The 21,290-nt window shown below is 32.5% G+C and overlaps 3 protein-coding genes across 3 annotated transcripts; 1 reads left to right on the top strand and 2 right to left on the bottom strand.

The window, feature by feature from the left end:
- Positions 1-1,611: 1,611 nt before the first annotated feature.
- Positions 1,612-2,028, bottom strand: LOC21385573. The gene has a single exon (XM_010102334.1). The coding sequence runs from the start codon at positions 2,026-2,028 to the stop codon at positions 1,612-1,614; it is 417 nt and encodes a 138-aa protein (XP_010100636.1).
- A 3,271-nt stretch (positions 2,029-5,299) lies between these two features.
- Positions 5,300-9,828, top strand: LOC21385572 (uncharacterized GPI-anchored protein At1g61900). Its single transcript, XM_024168340.1, has 8 exons — positions 5,300-5,526; positions 6,587-6,736; positions 7,431-8,030; positions 8,145-8,390; positions 8,542-8,553; positions 8,673-8,816; positions 8,956-9,000; positions 9,645-9,828. Exons 1-8 carry the CDS (start codon positions 5,454-5,456, stop codon positions 9,713-9,715), a joined length of 1,341 nt encoding a protein of 446 aa, XP_024024108.1. The 5' UTR covers positions 5,300-5,453; the 3' UTR covers positions 9,716-9,828.
- Positions 9,829-13,518: 3,690 nt separating this feature from the next.
- On the bottom strand, positions 13,519-16,086 carry LOC112092361. The gene is made up of 3 exons (XM_024168339.1): positions 15,762-16,086; positions 14,527-14,633; positions 13,519-13,685 (listed from the first exon to the last, which is right to left on the bottom strand). Exons 1-3 carry the CDS (start codon positions 15,986-15,988, stop codon positions 13,630-13,632), a joined length of 390 nt encoding a protein of 129 aa, XP_024024107.1. The 5' UTR covers positions 15,989-16,086; the 3' UTR covers positions 13,519-13,629.
- Between the last annotated feature and the right edge of the window lie 5,204 nt (positions 16,087-21,290).

Below are 21,290 nucleotides of genomic sequence, written 5' to 3'. Positions count from 1 at the left end.
CCCTTATGAACAAATTGTCAACTTAGTTAAGTACTGGCATGGGAAGATAAGATGAGCATAATTATTTTTTATTCTTTTAGGCTGTCTATTCTTTTAACACCTTAAGACCTTTTAGTTCAAGCCTTAAGGGTGCCAAAAGGAACTTTAGAATCATTTGCTTTGAAGACGTACACTTTGCGTTGACCGTTAGTTCACGAAGTGAGAGACAGGTTTTAACAGAAAATGAGAAATAATGATTTTACTAAGGGTCCGTTTAGTTCGTTGATTCGAGTTTTTAATTCGAGTTAAGATGTAACGTTTTGTGAGAGTTTTTTATTGTAATAAAAAAGTTAGATGTGATTGTTTCTGAAAGTTTTTTACTGTAGTAAAATTTGAATTTTAAACTCGAATCGACGAAATGAACGGGACTTAATAGTGTTAGAATCATTGAACGGGGCTTAATAGTGTTAGAATCGTTGAACAGCACGATTGAGCATTAAGACCTTTTATACACATTATAAAAGATTTTTATTATAAAATCTCGGGATAAAACCATCACTTATAAAATAGTGAGTTTCATTAGGATGCGTCTCACATACTCATTTAATCGGACTTATTTTATATAAATAGCGGGTTTTAACTTCAGGGAGATAAATAGAGGTGTTTTATTTTTATTATAGAAAAATAATCATTAAAGGAACAGTACCTTTGGCTTTGTAGTCCTCTAAGATTCTAACCTTCGTATTCCGTTGTTTCCATCATGAAAGCTTCTTTATATACTAGCATTTACCTTAATTTTTTATATTTTATAAAAATGGAGTATTAAATTAATGAAGTTCATTTTACGCTAAAAAATATAAAGTAATATTAACTCTTCTAATTAGTATGATAATTGGATTGGATTTCCAGTGATAAATTAAAGTGGTTTATTTCTCTGTTTGTTTCTGGTCTTTGGATTTTTTTCATAATGTGGGGTTGAGTTTAACAATGAATAGTAAGGTCCAATTAGTATTAACATATTATTACTAATTAAAAAAAGACAATTAAAAAATGTACTTTTAATACGTTCACACATTATATTACGCATATATTAATGCAATAATATAACAAGTCAAATAATAGGATTTAAATTTAAAAAGCTAAACAAACATGGTTAAATTAAAAAAAAATTAAATAAAATAAAGTAAGTAAAAACAAGGTTGAAATGTGAGGTGTGTGAAGAGGTGCGGGGGAATGCATAAGCCATATTTATAAATCTTGACCATTGCATTCAAAGTAAAAAAAAAAAAAAAAAAAAAAAAAAAAAAAGGTGAACCATTAGACTTTTGGTTACAAAACTTGTTCAACCTCATTCTCCCTTCGTATATATATCTATAAGACAAGATATAAGATACTAGAATATATAAAATGCTGAAATATACAAATCGAACAACTAAGTGAAATTCATTGAAGACAATAAAAAGGCGCAGAGTGACTACAAAGTTAGTACGCTAACCGAAGACATCAGTACAATGATATGGGGACTAAAACAGCCACACCAAAACTAATGCAATTGATAAAAGAAGAAGATTAAGACTAAGAAGAAGAGAGAGAAAGAGAATGAGACATTAATAAGAACAAGTTATTTGATCATCAAATGTCTTCTGGAATGCTTTCCAAGGTTGGGCTCCAGCTTCCATGTACTATTGTCCCATGATCACTTTTGTCAACTTCCGAAACACTTCTTCCTCTCACGATCTTCATTTCACTCAACAATTGTTCCACTGAAGAGAAGTTAGAACCACTCCTACTCTTGTAATTCAAAATCTGTTTCAGCTCTTCCTGAGTCACCACCAATTTAATCCTCACAACCCCACTATTTGTCTCACTACTATTGCCAATATTATTACCTTCTTGTAATCTTAACCTTACCCGGTTCTTATTTCTCCTAACATCCTTCACATGTGGTGTTGTGGTAAAGCTGGCTTTTGCTAATTCCTTTGGTGGCTCTTGTTTGTCAATATCTTCTGCCAAAACTTTGTTGTAATTACTTCTTAAGCAATTCCCCATACTTAGAAACTAAACCAGAGAGAGAGAGAGAGAGAGAGAGAGATGGAGATATTGAGAAGCTGTAATAAAGTTGATATATATATATATATATATATCTATATGTGTGTGTGTGTGTGTAGCGTAAATATAAAGAGAATGTGAAGAGAAAGCACGTGAAGAAGCGGTTGTTGCGCCGGGTATTTGAAATAAAAAAAACAATAGATTCTTGATTCTTCTACTGGGAACAAAAAAATAACAATACCAGTTTATCAAGCATCTTGATGCAATGATGCCCCATTATGTTGTTTTTTTTTTTTTTTTTCCTTAATTTTTGTATTGCTAATTGGTTCATTTTCATTTGCATTTATGCCGTCTGTTACCTTGTGATCAAAGCGTTTGATAATTTTTGGTCAACCATATATAGTTATAATTTATGCGTCAATAAAAAAATAAAACAAAAGGGTAGTCTATAGTTTATTCATTAGTTAGGCAGCTCAAGAGACTATGTTTTGTATATCACTATTTGAAATAATTGATTACGTGTATTTGGAATTAGTCAAAAGCATATACAGTTTAATGCATGGTGACAAACAAAAGCTTACATTAGTGTATCAATCCCTTTAATTGCTGCAAAATTAAAGCAAATGCATGATAGTACCATTTTTATTTTCTGCATCTAATTTGGTTCCCAGCTTAGATCATATTCAATTCAACAAAACAAAAAAATAAATAAAAGCTTATATCATATCCAATGCTCACCCCGCAATGGAACAGTGGTACAAATTAGTACACCTAATCAAGCAAACAATTTTTTCTTTGAAGAGAGAGAATGAAATGAAAACAAAAAATAATGAACCTAAGAATCCAGCCAAAAAACTTGCACATAAAAAATTAATTTTTATTTCTTAATTTTATACCCATTTTCAAAAGCTGTTGTGGTTAACTAACTCATGAAAATAAACTCCAAGGACAAGGATTTCCTAACTAATTTAACTAGTCGTTTGCCATAACCTTTGTCAATGACTTGCATATAGAAATGAGCAGAACGGTCTTGGAGACGTTAGTTAGTCCCTAACTTAATTACTTGTTATATAAAAACTGAAAACCTGGGAAGAAAAGTACAATTATAGAAGTCAAGTAGTTGTAGGCAGTCTAACGGTAGTATTACATCTAACTTCACCACAAGATGTCGAGTTTAAATTGCTGATGCCAATTTAAATAAATTAATTAAACAAAAAGAAGTCAAGACCAAATATAACACATTTATTTTCAAATATATATATATATATATATATAACACATATTTGCCAAGGCTGGCTGGCTTCACGTTGATTAATATTTGCGTTTTGGCAAAGGATACAAGATGGGATCCTTGTACATTGCATGTGAGATGTCGTTGAAGTTCAGGGCATCCTTTCGAAGTTCCCTTCTGGATTGAAGTGTGTTAGGTTCCCATGATTTAAGGCTGGTTTTCAATAAACAGTTGCTTTTTGGAGTATCTTTCACATGGGTTTTGGTTGGTATCTTAGACTTGTAAGGTCTTTAAATACATATGTACAAATATATATATATATATATATTTAATTATAATGCTTGATGTTTCAGACTTGTTAACTACTTAGAGCCCTTGATTAAGTGCATGTGACATATGGCTGACCTTTTCTTCCGCTTCTTTTGTTGTCCAGTTGTTTCCTGTGGACAATGGAAGTAAACCACAGTTTCCCTTCCCATCAGAATCATGTCATGGTTTTGACTTAGGTAATATATATAGAAACTATATATTGTTGTACATCGATATATATATATATATATATATATATATATTGTTTTGATTTAGTCATTTTTTTATCAGGTATATATTAAAGCCCATACCAAGAGATTTGGGGTGATGACGAGCACATTTGACCTCAGTAATTAGTATCTCTATGAAATGTACAGATATTTTTCCTAGAGATTGAGAAGGACTCTTTAGCAATTTGTGTTTAAATCTGGCCAATTAAAGTGATCAAAGAATAAAAACTTTTTTTTTTTTTTTTTTTTTTTTTTTTTTTTTTTTTTTTCCTTTCGGTTGCCATATTTACAAATGAACTTGTTCAAAGCAGAGAGTTATGCAGAAAATGAAAATGTTCTGATATGGTGTAAGGAAGACTACTGGTAGGATATTGTTTTGAACTGTTATATTTTTATTAAGCTTTACTATTTTCTATTTTGATAATTTAGGCCGTGCCTAATATTTAGAGACACATTATTATTAGAAATCAGAATCTCTCATACTGTATAAGGCTTAAATAAAAAATAATGCAACCCAAGAAACCAAGAAAAACAGTGTTGTCATTGGTAATAGTTTTTTGTTCAATATGAGCCTTATCTATTAGTTGTTTGTGTACAAAGGTGGTATTGTTTCCGGCATCTAAGAGTTTGCATTTTGATTTTGAGTTTTAATCTTTTTTTTTTTTTTTTTTCCTATAATAATAGAGGTGATCTCCGCACGTATAGATTTTTTTTTTCTTTTGTGTCCAATTTGCTAGAATGTCGTCTCTACTATGTTGTGAGTGAATCTCTTAGTCTCGATTGATTGAAGCTCTTCGTCAATTATAAAGGTATTGTTGAAAGAACTATTTGTATGCTATATAGTTAATGTGTCCTTTTAGGTTCAGTTTCTCCTAATTGGAACTCATTGCATGATTTACCCCCTTGTGCTTTACCAGAATGTGATGAGGATTAAATTTTATTGTGTTGTGAGGTCATTTGAATGGGTATTAATGTGTGTATTTTCTTGATTGGGAAAACAATTGCTTTCCAGGAAAAAAGAAAAATAATAGTACTAACATTAGAGAGGAAAGACTAGCAAATTGAAAAAATAGAAAGGAAAGAGAGTAAGAATTATTTCCTTACATCAGACGGCTCTCCTTTCTCTGACCAACATCAACGGGTCAACAGCCGGGATGTCAGGCTGGCTGCATATCCAGACTACACAATCTCACTTTCTGAAGCAACCAATCACGTGCCAATGTTGAGGCTTTTCTTTGGGGATTCAATTCCATCACGTGATCATCTCCGACAAAGGAAAAAAATTCACACGTGTTTCTACCCACTTGCACGTGTGAACTGTGAACTGTGAAGAAGTGGCGAGAAGGCAGTAGTAAGGCTGTAACTGCCATTCTTCTATTTCACACACTCCTTCTTCTTCTATTTTGTTTTTTCTTTTGTTTTTTTGTTTTCTATTTTGATTTTCACACTAATCTCACTCTGCATTTCAACTCTCATTCTCTCTCTTCCTCTCTTTCCGTGCTTTCATTTGCATGTTTCTGCCATATTCATCCTCTTACAGCTCTTAATATCCGTCTTGTCAACTGTCATGTTGAACTTGAAACCAAAAATCCCATTTTATTTTCTCTTCCCATTATTTTTGGGCATATGATTCGTTTCAATTAAGCAATACAGGCATGAGGGAAGGTATAATAGCAACAATAACATCGCGGGGTCTCATTCTTCAATTTGTTCTGCTATTGTTCCTCTGTAAGTGTTTTAGCTCCTTTCTTTCTCCTCCATCAATTTAGTATTGTTTTTCAATGACCATTATAAAAATTATAAACTGGGTATTTACTCAATTTCCTTGCTTTTGAACAAAGTTGCTACATTCTAACACTTTGCATTAGTTTTGTATACTTCTTTGTCGTTGACTCACTGTTCTTTTCCTAACTAGTTCTAGCTAATTATTCTCTCGTTTTCTTTTAAATGATAAAGAGACTACTCTAAAATTTTCTGGATTTTGATGGGGATGTCACTATTTGTTGGATTGAGCCTAATAGATTATGTGTTATTTGGTAGTTTGATGATGTCTTAATGATGATAAATGATTCTTTGTAGGACTGTTCGTGATAAACATGCCGTGTTTGTATTATGTGTCACACAATATAATATCAATTTCAAGACTTCCAACTTATAATTTTTGCATTTTTATCCCAAAAAAAAAAAAAAAAAAAATGGGTTCAGGAGGAAGTGTGGTCACTATTTTTCAGTTAACTCTATAGAGTCGTGGCTTTCAACTGTAAAGAAAAGAGCTTGAAATTGAATAATTTGGTTGAAATAAGTACAATAATGGAGAACTTTGGTTTTCTTCCTTGCAAATATTAAAGCCCTTGATAATTGTAGAAAAGATAATCTGACATAAAGAAATTTTTTGCACGACTCTATAGTAGCATTTCTTTGATTATTTCTAAGTTGGAAACATGATTAGAAGGACCTGAACAGTATTCACCCACAATGGCACATGCTTTATGATGGAGTTTGAGAACCTTAAATACGTAATATAGTGTTTCTTATATTAATAGAGCACAAGCAGAGTTACATCTTATAGTTGACATTTTATTTGCGTATCAATACTGTATATGTAACCGTGAATGTTGTTCTTACGTGTTTATATCCCCATGCTTATACTAAAATATGCATCCACACATCACCATCTGAAAAAGCATATATGTATGGACTGTTTAGTGCTAACTGCATTTGGTTTGACATATTAATCATGTTCTTTTATATTTATACCGGTGATTTCTATATTTACACCACTATGAAGGTTTTAGCCAGTGCCAATGTGGGAACCTTGGTGACACAAAAGCAATGGCTCCTTATATCGCCCCAAGTGGAAATCCGGAACCCTTTCTTCCGGTGTTAGGTCCTTCACCAATGATTTCATTAACAAATGGTAGCATACCAGAATTGTCAGGTACGTTTCGCAAGCGTTCGTCGTTGTCTGGTGCAAAATGAATTATTTGTTCACTGCATGTCATATTGTCGTGTACTTCTCCATGAAATAACCATGGTTGTTTTCTGAGAAGAAACGACAGGGAACATCCTATAATTTGTCTAAGTCGGCAGTAAAAGTCTGTCTAAAATTTTCTATACTGAAACACTTCAGTTAAAATGTATTATAAAATAGCATATTTGTGTTGCATATGTAAGTTATTGTAGGGTTCATTGGCCACGAATAAAGAGAATGGTTGTGAGAGATCAAAATGAGAGAAAATGAAGGCATTCGCTTCAACAAAATATGCTCCTTAAAAATGCCGTAATTTTTTCGTAGTCTTTCAACAAGTGTTTTGTTGTAGGGTAAAACGCCAAACCCTAAACTTAGACCCTGAATGGGACTCGCAGGCCATAAAGAAGGGCATTAAATAGTCAAAGACAGCTCAGCCATAAAGAAGGGCATTAAATAGTCAAGGGCATTAATAAGAAATTCGTTATTATTCAGTTGACGAATTTTCACCGTCAACATGTTCAAATTCTGCTTACATTAGATTCTTGAGCTCTGGTTAGCTAATAACTCGCAACACACGCCCAACAAGAAACTCGCTAAATATTTGTCTTGCTAATCATCAATATACTATGGCAATGACTTAATGCTATATTTTCCCTTTCAGGACTTTGCACATTAAAATTTTCAGGTGTTGAAAGTTTATTGAACATAACAGCAACAGATTGCTGGGCTTCCTTTGCACCATATTTGGCGAATGTAGTATGTTGTCCTCAGCTTTCCTCAAGCTTAGTTACTCTCATCGGCCAGTCCAGTAAATACTCTGGGATGCTTGCTTTGAACTTAACTCATTCAAAGCACTGTCTCTCTGATGTTGAAAAGATTCTAACGAGTAGAGGAGCGAATTCAAAACTTCAAAAGATATGCTCAATTCAACCAAGAAATCTCACTGAAGCCTCTTGTCCGGTTTTCAGTATCGATGCATTTGAGAGCATAGTGGAATCTTCAAGACTTCTTTCAGCTTGTCGCAAAATTGATAATGTCAACGAGTGTTGTGAACAAGTTTGCCAAAATTCCATAACATATGCTGCTCAGAAAATAGCATTGATCGGTATGTCAGTTTCAAGTGGGTCTCAAGATTCGCTCGAGAAATTAACGAGGATTGAAGATTGCAAGAATATTGTCCTCCGGTGGCTGGCCAGTAAACTAGATCCTCCTTCTGCAAATGAGGTTCTTAGAGGACTTTCAAATTGCAAAGTAAATAAAGGTAAGCATGAAATGAAAACAAACAGAAAAATGAAAATAAAGAAATAAAAATGCTCGTTAATTCATAATCCCTGTCTTGTCTTATACTCTTTCCACTGTGTTTTACGTCGTTCAGCTTGTCCACTAGTTTTTCCCAACATGAAAAATGTTGTTAAGGAGTGTGCACATGAGATAAGAAACAAGACATCATGCTGCGAAGCGATGGGGAGTTATGTATCGAAGTTGCAAGAGCAAAGCTTCATTACCAACGTGCAGGCCTTGCATTGCGCCACCTCGCTTGGAACAGAATTGCAGAAAGCTAATGTGTCAAACAATGTTTATAATCTTTGTCACGTAAACATCAAAGACTTTTCTCTTCAAGGTAAGTGTTTCTATAGGTTCTTCAAATGAATAGATGCTACGTATAATTCTACTTTATACTTCAATGTTGTAGTCAAGTGCTTATACTGATGAGGATGCTCGTTTATGACATGTTTCTCATGATGGTTGATTTTAATACTGGGACGAACCAGTCGGATCACAAGGTAGTACTTGTGCATTGAAACTGCCGGATTAAGTTTCGAGCATTGGATTGAATTCAGTATTTACAAAACGGTTATAAAGATTTATTAGATTGATTGATTTCTTCCATATTTTCAATCAGAGTCTGGCTGCCTTCTGCCAAGCTTGCCTTCAGATGTGACATACGATACAACTTCAGGAGTCGGATTCATTTGTGATCTAAACGACAACATCGCAGCTCCTTGGCCCTCTTCATCTTCCAAACCTGTTTCTTTCTGTAATAGAAGTATGCCTGAATTGCTAAATCTTACTTTTGTCAATTGAGCTTAGTTTCTATCCATCAAGTTCTGTTTCCTTTGGTTTATCAATCTTCCTTCAACTCTTTCTCTTAGTTGATCCTTTTGTGGCCTTTTTCGAAACTGCAGCTATGAAAATCCCGGCCATTCCAAAGGCTACCTCGGCCCAAAAAGGTAGATGACTCCGGGATGCATTTTACTCTCTTTAAAAACCAAATCAAGCTTATCTTATCTTTTTCCTTGTCAAAATCAATGAGACAGCCCATCGGCATCATTAGCCGAAAAGTCCAGCGGTCTTTTTCAGCGGGACTTGAACTTAGGTTGTCTGCATTTACAACTCATTCCAAAGTGGTGCCTTAACTACTCCCATGTAAACTAGGTCACACAAACTTTCCCGTCTTGCTTTATTGTGTGCCTCTTAGTATTAACAAGTTTTGACACAACTAGAGGTCAATTATAAGTCAATAGTACTAAAAATTGTATGCCTAAGAAAATGCCGAGAAGCTTATTCACTAAAATTAGCGGCCTTTCTTTCCATATTTGGCCACTTTGAAAAAAAAAAAGAATTCCAACGTAGAGATAAAAAAGTTTATTCAGGACCATTATCCTTGTTTGGGAATGGGGGTTATGCACTTCCTTTGCAACACAATTCTTATCTTTTCCCATACTTTGTGTAAAGATATACTTAGAAAATTCATGACCTTAGAACATGAATATAAAGTGGTCGGGGAGGGTCATATTGATGATTGATCACATTTTTATCTTCTTCATTCTACAGTTATTTTACTTTTTTTTTTCTCTCTTTCTTTTTGGTGCAGGCTTTTACATTAAAGACTTGAAGCTTGCCTTGATCTTTTCTTCCTTGGCAGTGATCAAGATGCTTCTTTGAGTACGAAGTTCTTGATTCTTTCCATCATTTAGTTTTGTTAGAATACAGGTTTTTTTTTTCCTTCTTTTTTCCCCTTACCATATAGCAGAGAATCATTGTATAAAGCAATAAACAATAAAGATGATGACGAAATTACTTTTCCTGCCAATGCTGTAAGATAATAGTTTTCAATAATTAAGAAATAAAAGGTTCAGGTTTACTTGAAATTAATATTCCCATCAATATTTCTTAGAAACTCTTTTAGACGAAAAAAAATATTTTGGAAACTTAAGGGCTCGAGTTGTTCACGCTTTGACAATGGTATTTTGATACTATTGATACAGTAGAGAAGTTTAATTATGAAAACAAGTGTTCTTTCTCATTTTTCTCATTTTGTAGTTTTGAATTATTGACACTATCAATCCTTGAATTAGGAGCATTGTGACAATTTAATTCTTGAATTTTTAATTTTGATAAGTTAGTTTCTGAATTTATTTATTTATTTATTTTACAGTTTTGGTCTTAGACATCAAAGTGGTTACTTTCCTTTTTTCTTAAAAAAAAAAAGAGGTTACTTTAATATTTTGGAAACTCAAAGTATAGTTTTATTCGGACTTTAATAAAAAGGTGCATATTATCTTTTTAATGAAAATAAAGAGGAACATTTTTTTTTTTTGTGAGGGATATAAAGATGTACAAAATGTCAAAATATATGTGTGCTTTAAAATATTTGTCATCCGCAGTTTGAATTAACAAAAATAAATAAGTAGAATCCTTTTATTCCGATAATTACGATGTGACACTCAAAAGAACTTTCCTTTTTTTTTTACCCCCCTTTCACACCGAGTCCTTTTGAAAAATAGGCTTAAAATGTGTAATGTGTTTAATGAGTAGGCTCCAAAATAGAAAGTTTCAATGAGTAGGCCTTTCATTAAATGAAAAAATGTGTATTCCCTAAATGCCCTTCTCCTTTTCTCTCAAATTAAAAGAAAAAACGTTTGAAAAGGAGGAGCTAAATCCCCTCCTTCGCTGGGCAGTCACGAGGAAACGTTGCCGGCCAAAGTTCACCGGCGGCGCCGCCTTTCACCGCCGGAGAATGCCCCTACCGACGTCGACAATCGCCGGCATCCATGGTGATTAACAGTCCGAGCATTATTCTCTCAAATCTTGTATTTTTATGCTTAATTCATTGTTTGAATGCTGGGTAATCGTGGTTTGGTATTTTATTTGAAAAACCAACAAGAATCATGCTATTTCATGGCATCTTCGGAGTTGAGTAATCTGTAAAATCGAAGAAACTCACGTCTGTCATTTCTTTCCGTTCTGATTGGTGGGAGCGGTAAGAAACCTGAGTCCGGTCAGAAAGTTCTTACTGGTGTGCCCTGTAAGAAAATTGCCAACCGGTCTTTCCAGTAAGAAAGATCTGATCGGGCATAATTTTTAAGGATATTTTGGTCATTCACTCTTATCCCAGGAATAAAAAAAATGAAAATTAAAATTCCATTTATAACGGGTCTACGAATTGAATGGGTGTACATTTTGGGCCTATTGACTTAAAAAATCCTTTCACCCCCGGGTCCATAGTTCTTTTTTTTTTTTTTTTAGGATATATATTAATATCAACCGGCAAATAGACAATAATATATTAATGGGCGGGCCACGGTTCACAGCTAACTCTAGATGACACAAAAATAGAAACTTCTCATGCGTTCTACATAGAGTTCATATAAGGAAACAAAAGACCCGGATACAACGGTTTTTGACTCCGCCACAAATTAGAAACCTTCCCAATAATCCCATTGAAAAAAAAAAAAACCTTCCCAATAATTTATATCCCTTCTTGTTAAATAAATTTCAGGAAACAATCCCAGATTGAAAATTGATCACACACTTACATGTATGTTCATAAAGAGATGATCTCGTTGGAAACCAAACACTAGTAATTACGCAGAAAACAACAATCTCTATCCTTTTTTTTCCCCTTTTCAGGTAAGAATGGCGAAACGAAGAAAGATTGAAGAAACAAAGGAAGATGACAATAATCATATTCATCACCAAGACCAACAAAACAACATTGTTTCCGACCGGCTATCGGGGTTACCGGACAACCTCATCAGACACATCCTATCGCTCCTTCCCATAGGCGACGCCTTCCGGACTCGCCGGCTTTGCAAGGCTTGGTTTCTTGCTTGGGCTTCGGACCCCGTATTGGACGTAAATAACCAAGAAAATTTTGTCGACTTTGTGGACAAAACTTTGTTACAGTTCAAGGACAATATTTTGATACAAAAATTCAAGCTTTACAAACTTATTTATGGAGAAGATATTGATAGGGTGGAGAATTTGTTAAGTTTTGTTGCCGAGAGGAATGTGAGAGAATTGGATATAGACACCAAAACCAATCAAATTCCCTGCACATTATCTCAATCTGTTCTTCATGCAAATTCACTGACGGTTTTGAAACTGGTCAACTTGACGTTGAAGGTGAATAATAACGTTGATTTTGTCACACTCAAGTCGTTGAAAATTCTCTCCTTGAAATATGTCAACTTGGACGATGAGAGTGCTCGCAAAATAATCTCAAGTTCTTCTTCTCTAGAGCAGTTTGATTTGTTGTTTTGCATTGGCTTGAAAAGGCTTACTATTTCAAACTCAAAACTCAAGAACTCAAAACTCAAGGCCTTGAAGATTGCACATTGTAAATGCTCAAGGATCGAATTTGATTGGCCACAAACCTCGAGACTTTTTCTTATACGGGGCATTGGATTGGCGACATTGGAAGACTAGGTGAGAATGGCACACAACCAAATCTGAAGGTGTTGCGTCTATGGCTGAGGGCCATCAAGGATGCGACGTCGTTGCAAGATCAACCGAATCCCGCGACTTCCTCGTCTTGAAAGGTTGGAACTGGCTTGGAGAGGAGCCCAGCAATTCACTATTTGTAACAAAACATTAAGACATCTTGAGTTGGATACAGGCCTTTTCCATAAGGTGCGTGTCAATGTTGATGCACCAAATATGATTTCTTTCGAGTATAACAAACGTTTGATTTCCATAAGCTCGTTAAATGCTCCAAAGTTATTGGTGGGTTAATTCTTCCTATTGCTGTTTGAGAAACTCATCAGCTAATTATTGGTGTCCAAGCTTAGATATATTGTAAATTTTAGTAGTTCTTTATTTTTTTTGCTTTTAGGATATCTACAGTAAACATGAAGAATGTCAATCTCTTCTTTAATTTTGTTGCGAGGAGTAAATTTTTCTTTTATCTTTTTTATTGTCCACGCTTAATTATTTATTTATCTCGTATGGTTTCATTATAGAATATACTAGTGATTTACCTGCGCATTGCAGCGGGAAATAATTTTGTATTATACAAAGTTGTTGCAAAAATGATGGAGATTAAAGATGAGATATCAAAGGCAAAAGGAATGTAAAAAAATGTTAAGGTTTGATAGGTATTCATTTATCAAACAAAAGACAAAATAGATATAGGTTACCAACACTTCTTGAGAATGGAGGGAATATTTCTCACCTTTTTAAATCAGCTGGTAAGAGAAAAAAAGACCAGGCAGAGGAAGGAAAGATAAAAAAAAGGGGGAAAAACAGTGTTCTATTGCATAAGTAACAATAAAATGAGTCCGTATGAACAATAAATCCCAGTTCTTCTTTAGTACACTTATAGTAGTAATAGCATTTCTCAAGACTCAAAAAATTTTTGTCAAAATTTTAGATCAGCAAATATTTTATTAATAGGGCAAGAAAATCAAATGTAAGCAATAGTAATAAAGTATAAATAGTAGATTTTTACAGTTAGCATAGCCAATCAATGCATGCAATATAAATAAGAGGAAATTAAAAATTATGTACAAAAATTATTGATAATACCTCAAACACTATTAAGCCTTGCACCAGGGCAAATATGAGGCAATGAAAAGTCAATAGCAGTTAGTGACATAAGGATAAGAGAATGCAGCAACAAATGGTAGAAAACCTAGACAAATATAAATAAATAAATAAGTAAATGAGTAAATAAATAAAGGGAAACAAAAAGGACTTAAAAAACTGATAAAGATAGGTATAATACTATCTTTATATAATAAAATAAAAGAAACAAAGAAAAGAAATACACTAACCAAGAACAAATAGAAGAATAAAAGGATGATAATGTCACGAAGTGATTTAAATAAAAGAGCCACATTTGTGTTTTTTGCGTCTTGGGAATTTTTGTGCCAAATAGTAACAACAGAATGGGGAAGCGAAATTTCAGCAATAAGAGAATAAAGCTAATATATCTATAAGCAGTTTTTTTTTTTTTTTTTTTTTAGGATCAAGATTTTTTTTTTTTGTGAAACAGTAACAATAAAATTGGAAAATCAAGCTTGAGCAGCAGAAAAAGGAAACTAATGCAAGCAAAGACAATTTTTGAATGAAACAACAAGGACGAAAAAGGCAAAAGTTGTAGAATAACTAAGAGCAACGAAGAAGAAATTATCAAAATATTTGACTTAAGAACAATGGATAAAATATATAGATAAATGTCATAAAACTCAATATGTCAAAATCAATTATAGTCATCATTGCCACATAAAGAGAGTTACCAAAACTAACAAATGTTAAGTAAACATATATATGCATATGTTGCTAAGAAGAAGGAAAGAAAAAAAAAAAACAGGAAGTGAATATATGAACATCATGTATCAGGCAAATACAAAAGAAAATGAAGGCAAATAATGAAACAAGAACAAAAAACATTAATACCACTCAAGCAAACTGATAGATACAATATCAGTATAAAAAATTTAAAAGTTATGGACAGAAATTGATAATAGTACCTGGAACGCTCAGATTTTGGCTGAAGTGGTAGATATAAGCTGGCCAAATGTCAACAGCAATATCCGACAGAGGAATAACAGGATGGATCAAAAAAATGGTAAAAAACCTTGCGAAATAGAAATAGATAAATGAGTGAGTAAATAGAGTAACCAGGGCAACGGAATAAAAGAAGGAACTGAAAAAATCAATAAATATAAGTATGATAGTATGTTTATGCAGCAATCGTGGCTCAGGTATTCAAAATTTTCAGCAATGTGTAATAAAATAGATTGTGGCTGCCTACTAAGGGCAACTGCACAAAAGGATAACATATTATATCTATCACACAAATTATAATTTACATGCGACACAAAATGGATAACTTGAGTAACATGTAGAGCTGTTCAAAGACTACCAAGTGAATTAAAGATAGAGCAAAACAAAGGAGAAAACAACATAAAAGGCGCAATGTAAATAGAATGTATGACCAAATAAAATAAAATAAAATCAGACAAAAGAGAGACACTAAACAACAACAAATACATGAATAAAAAGGTGATGAATATAATAAGGAGATGAGAATAAAATAATAAGGCATTTCTTTTCCGTTTTTTTCCTGCAGGGAATTTTTTTGTATGAAATGATAACAACGGAATAAGGAAGCCGAAGGTCAGTAATACAAAAAGAAAGCTGTTGCATGTACAAACACCTCTTGAATGAAATGGTAAATAGCAAAAAGGATTGGACAATATTTTTTTTCCCCCGAACGGTAACAACAAAATGGGAAAGCCAAAGCTCAGTAGTGGAAAAAGAAAGCTAGTACATGTATAAACAGTTTTTGAATAAAACAGTAAATACCAAAAGGGCAAAAGCTGTAGAATAAGTTTTTTTTTTTTTTTTTTTCCAAAAACAACAAATAAAACTGGACTCCAAGCGAGAAAAAGATATTCACAGTAATCTTTGAACAAATTACATAGAACTCAACATGCCAAGGTTAATTATAGTCATCACCGCCACGAAAAAGAACTTTCTAAGATTAAAATACGTTAAATAAAGCTATATATATACATGAGTTTCTAAGAAACAAATAAAGAAAGAGTGAACATATCAACATCATATAGTAAAGAAATATGAAGTGAAATAAATATAGATAATAAAACGCAAACAACAAAAATTAATACCATCGCAGGAAACCAATACATCCAATATCAGCATCAGAAATTAAAAAGTTATGGATAAGGATTATAAATAATACCTGAGACGGTATAAATAATGTCTTAAGTCTGATATATCAGCCAACCGAGTGTAAGGAGAAGGAGTGAAAAGACACAGGGAGAAAAAAACAGAGCAGTAAATGATGGATAACGAAACAAAGCAGTAAATGATCGACAGTGAAACAGAGGGGCAAAGACGTGAAATGCAAGGGAAAAAATAGAGGTATAGATGATAAATGTAAAATGCAAGGGAAGAAAACAGTTGCATAGATGATAAATTCAGGTGCAACAATATTTATAAATAGAGAGCAAAGAGAAGAAATGTAAACAGTCCACAGCCTCTGATAACATCACACATAAGAGCACAAAGTCGGTGGATAGAAATGACAGAACAAAAATTTCCTAATTTTAAGTAATAAAAGCAAGACTTAATTTACAATAAGAAAAAGGAAAAAGGAAAAGAAAATAAAATAGAACATGAATATAATAATCGGATCAGAGAAAGAAAAAAGAAAATAAATAAGAAGAAAAAGAGTCACAATATCTTTTTTCCCAAATTTTTCACCTGCCTCAGACAATTTACAAAAATCATGAATTCATTTAATACATTTGTAACATAATGAGTACAATTAATCAACGTGGCAGGACATAAGAGCACAAAGTCGGCGGATACAAATAACAGAACAAAAATTTCCTAATTTTAAGTAATAAAAGCAAGGCTTAATTTACAATAAGAAAAAGGGGGGAAAAAGAAAATAGAACATGAATATAATAATCAAATCAGAGGAAGAAAAACAGAAAGAAATAAGAAGAAAAAGAGTCATAATATCTTTTTTTCCCTAGATTTTTCACCTGCCTCAGACAATTTATAAAAATCATAAATTCATTTAATACATCTGCAACATAAATCAACATGGCAGGACATAAGAGCACAATGTCGGTGGATGCAAATAACAGAACAAAAATTTCCTAATTTTAAGTAATAAAAGCAAGGCTTAATTTACAATAAGAAAAAGGGGGAAAAAAGAAAATAGAACATGAATATAATGATCAGATGAGAGGAAGAAAAACGGAAAGAAATAAGAAGAAAAAGAAACAATATTTTTTTTTCCCAGATTTTTCACTTGCCTCAGACAATTTAGAAAAATCATGAATCCATTTAATGCATCTGCAGCAAAATGAGTACAATTGATGAAGGTGGCAGGACAAATAAGCTCCGTGGACAACACGAAACATGAAGCCAATAAATGGAAAAAAAGAAAACCAAGATGAACTAAAAAAAACATGCAACCATCTACACAAAAACTTCTTTCTAAACAAAAGAATCAATCGAGAAGAAAAATAAAGCATTATATAAAAAAATTTTCAAAAATTGTACCTGTTAGCCACTGGGAAATTGTAACAAATTTCTATAAATATTGAAAAACTTAAACAGACAAGCCACAAAAGCAAATAACTACCAAAAACAACGAAAAAGCATTAAAATCACCAAGAAAGGAAAAGATCATAAAACATGCACTCCTCCAAAACTACACAAAAACTCAAACTTCAAACTAAAATCAAAAGACAAACCAAGAAAATAGAAGAAGCTTCCACCAAAACCTAGATGAATCAAAAAAACCTGCACCAAAACCCAAATGAATCAAGACAGCGTCGATCAAAATCACAAGAAGAAAACAAACGAAAACCACAAATAAAAACGACCAAAGAAGGCAGAATAAAAAAAACAAAAATAATAATCTAAACCCAGATGAATTAATCAGGAAAATGGAAAAAACATGCACCAAAACCCAAATGAAAAAGGACAGCGTCCACCAAAATCACAGGAAGAAAACAAACCAAAACCACCAAAGAGGGCAGAACAAAAAAACAAAAAAATTAATCCAAAATGGCATGCATTAAAGTAAAAATGCATAGCGTCCGGCCAAAGTGGGCGAGAGAAGCAGCAGAAATGAGAAAATAAAAAAAACAAAAGACCCTAGGGCTCCATTTACAGAGAAATCACCGAAGGAAATAGGGAAATCGAACATAAAAGAGGGTGAATGACGAAACCCAAAAAGCAAAAGAGCCTACGGCTCCATTTACTGAAAAATCACCAATGAAATCAAACCCAAAGTGAAAAGATCAAGGAGACAAGAAAGCGTATGGCTCCATTTACAGGAAAACAACCGAAAATGCCCCTGTCAATTTGAGATCCAATGACGGAAATGTCCCCGCCCAGAATGATAATAAGAGAAGAAAGGAAAAGGGTATTTCGGGGAAAAGAATTTCACTGTACAATAAACAGTAAAAAGTGAGGGGGGGCGGGGGGATCTCCTTTAGTATATTTACTAGTGTGTTACCCCGTGCAAATAGCACGGATAAAATATGTTATAAAAAAATATATTATATGACAATAGTTTAGTCTGTAAATAATACATATTTATTTACATATTAAAGTGTATATAGATTTATTCATCTTTACTTTTCTTTCTTGTTTTCTCTGAGTTGCGATAAATAAAAACAAAAAAAGAAAAAATAGTTAAGAAAAAAGAAAATAAGAGAGGCGACAACACGGGAAAAACAAAGAAGTTAAAGCAACAATGCAGAGAAAAAAGAAAAAAAATGGACAGTCACGTGTCTAAAAGAGAAGAAGAGAAAAATTGAAGGGCAAAAAAAGATATATAATGTTTTTTAAACAGGAAAACTCGACCTCCTATAGTAGTGTTGTAGAATATTTTTTAATCCACTTCATTAGATGATTTTCCTTTCTCAATTTGGCTTCGTTAAAATAAATTTCTAACAAATATATCCTCACTTATATATTTTAATTTTCCTTTTACATTCTTTTGTATTTGTTAAGTAAGAATATTCTTTTTTGATATGCCTTCTTTAAATATTCTTTCACATCATTTTAAATGTTTACTTCATCAAATTGATCTTCAAGTAAGCGAAAAAATGTTTAGGGGAAATAAAAGAGACAACGACACCGTAAAGAAAAGGGAAAAAACATAGAACATGAAAAGGAAAATTTTTTTTTTTTAACAAATCAAACCAAAACAAATGATGAAAAAAAAGATAAATTATTCAGAGAAGAAATAGAAGATCAAAAAAGGAAGAAAAATATGAAAAAATAAAACAAAAGAAAAAAAAGGGATAGCAAAAATAATCAGAGAACATGCAAACGGGAAAAAAAATGGAAGGAAAAATTTCAAATATAATAAACCGTTGAAGCTTCACCGAACCAAAATTCAGAAGATTAACAAAAATGGAAAGAAAATGAGTAGAATAAAACACATAAATATGAAAAAAAAAAAACCCCTAAACAAAAACAGAAACTTAAGAGGAAGAGAAGCATAAAGCGAAATGCTAAGAAAGCAGCATAACCCATAAACAAAAGGAAATCGAAGCAGGAAATGAAGGCCAAAAATTTGATAGACATAAAACCCTAACGCAAAGGGTTTCTTGTTGAAGCTTCACCGAACCAAGATCAACACAAAGGGTAAGAAGCCCAAACGAAAAGATTAAGAAAAAAAGGAGAGAAGAAGAAGACAAAAAACATATTAAGAACAAAAGAAGCCTATAAACATTGACTAGAAAAAAAAACCGTAAAGGCCGAATAACCCTAAACAAAAGCAAGAAGCAGGAAATCAAAGGGGATAAAGATTTTTAGAACAAATGAAACCTAGAACATTCACGGAAAGAAAAAAGGAACCAGGGTAATACGCGTGAGAAAAAGCTGCAGACAGAGAGAGGAAGAAGGAGGAAAAACTTTTCAGAGCAAATGAAAGGAACTCTTTGCCAAGACATGCCAGGTGAACGGCAGGCGGAGAAAATAAAAGACCCGAAACTTCTCTTCTACCAAAGTTATGAAAATGGTCAAACAAAGCACAAATGAATGAGGAAAATTCACACAACGTAACCAAAAAAGCAATTGAGAAGCCTGAGAGGATAAGACAAAAATACCCAAACAAAAACCAAAGCAAAAATAAGCAACCAATGATAAAACGGTAAAGACACAAATTTATGATACAACCGGAATTTTTTCAAATAAGAGGGAGAAGAAGGACCGGGCACTATTCTAAGAACAGTAACCCGAGTGCCTCCTTTAGTAGTATGTATAATAATACGGTAATAGTATCTTAATTAGGGATGACAATATAATGGGTTTGAGATTTCGACAAAAAAAAAAAGGCCGCCCTACGTTACATCCATCCTCATAATAGGTTTCGGTTATCCACGAGTAACCCGTTCATTAAAATTCTGTTAATCTTTGTATTTTATTATTTAAACTTTTAATTCATCATTAAAGAAAACAAAAAATGATCATACAACTAATAATACAAAATTAGGTGGTTGCATGCATAATTTAGCAATAAATTCACATCTAATACTATCATAAAATATATAGTTTACTGTCACATGAAGTTCCGGAAAAAAACAGTAATTAAGATCTGACCACTAATAATAATAAAAAATATATTGCAGCAAAAGAATTGAAAAATATACTACTTTTTTTTTCCATAAAAGCAATTTTAAAACAAAAATGGTTGGATTCAAGGTGGATCATAGGTTGGTGACCCCTAAACTCAAAATAAATCCAGAACCACTGACTAATACACACATCTAATTTGAACCAAAAAAAAAAAACAAAAGAAAGGATTATCTTTAATTGTCAAAATGGGCAGGACCAAATGGACTAGGACGAGGCCTGGCTCTTTGATCTGATGCCTTATCGGGTCGGGTTGGACATATATTTTAAATTTTTAATATTTATATGCAAAACATACTGGTTGCCCTTTGTCGAGTTTGAAATTATTCTTATTTTTGTTTTTTATATTTTTTGAGAAAGAAAAAAATTAAAACAATGCATTTAGCACAATTAAAGATAAAAAATAGAAATAAAAATAATTTTTTAATTTAGTGTAAAATAAGAGAGATATTAATAAATTTTTTTATATTAAAAATAATTTCTTAATAAAATTACTAAATGTATTTTTAAAAATAATTTCTATTTAAGATTAAAAATATTTTTATTTATATTTTTATATAAAACGTAAAATTATTTTAAAACGAATTCTAAACGTACCCAAATTTTCTCTCCAACAGGCCTACCAACTTCTTTATGCGGCCCTACCCTGTTTGGTCCACTTTTCTCTGACAACATACTTTTCTTTCTAGGTTTACCCCCATTTAATTGTATCAGGTTTTTCGTTTTGTTATATTTTTTTATGGTTGTCCTCTTATTTTCGTTGACTCTTGATTTCGTCATTTTTTCCTTTTTTTTTTAATCTAGCTTATATCATTTTATATTTTTGCTAGATTGGTTCTTGAATTGTTTAATACTGAGGAGTGTGTTTTTGTTTTACTAAATGAAAAAGAAAATCAGGGTGCACCTCACGCTCCCATCTCCTTTGGCCATTAAGAGTGAGTTTGGTTAGTGTATTTGTACTATGATTTGAATCATAGTTCGTAATTCGTTACAGTATTTTTTTTTTAAAAAACACATAAATTAAAAATAATTTTAAATTCATAAACCAAACGTACATTCAAATAATTTCAGAGACCACAAAGAAATGGAAGAGTCTGAA

The sequence above is a fragment of the Morus notabilis genome, unplaced genomic scaffold (assembly GCF_000414095.1).
Source record: "Morus notabilis unplaced genomic scaffold, ASM41409v2 Scaffold189, whole genome shotgun sequence".
NCBI lineage: Eukaryota > Viridiplantae > Streptophyta > Magnoliopsida > Rosales > Moraceae > Morus > Morus notabilis.
Note: the sequence above shows the minus strand (reverse complement) of the source record. Positions and strands in the feature narration are given on the sequence as shown.

What these genes read in the sequence shown, in the direction of transcription:
- LOC21385572 (XM_024168340.1), top strand. Translation starts at nt 5,454, where the DNA reads ATGAGGGAAGGTATAATAGCAACAATAACATCGCGGGGTCTCATTCTT. An exon ending in TGTTCTGCTATTGTTCCTCT is followed by an intron (nt 5,527 to 6,586) that starts GTAAGTGTTTTA and finishes ACCACTATGAAG; the next exon opens with GTTTTAGCCAGTGCCAATGT. An exon ending in TGTTTCTTTCTGTAATAGAA is followed by an intron (nt 8,817 to 8,955) that starts GTATGCCTGAAT and finishes TCGAAACTGCAG; the next exon opens with CTATGAAAATCCCGGCCATT.
- LOC112092361 (XM_024168339.1), bottom strand. Translation starts at nt 15,988, where the DNA reads ATGCAACTGTTTTCTTCCCTTGCATTTTACATTTATCATCTATACCTC. An exon ending in CATTATTTATACCGTCTCAG is followed by an intron (nt 14,634 to 15,761) that starts GTATTATTTATA and finishes CTATTTCGCAAG; the next exon opens with GTTTTTTACCATTTTTTTGA. An exon ending in CCAAAATCTGAGCGTTCCAG is followed by an intron (nt 13,686 to 14,526) that starts GTACTATTATCA and finishes ATATTTGTCTAG; the next exon opens with GTTTTCTACCATTTGTTGCT.
- LOC21385573 (XM_010102334.1), bottom strand. Translation starts at nt 2,028, where the DNA reads ATGGGGAATTGCTTAAGAAGTAATTACAACAAAGTTTTGGCAGAAGAT.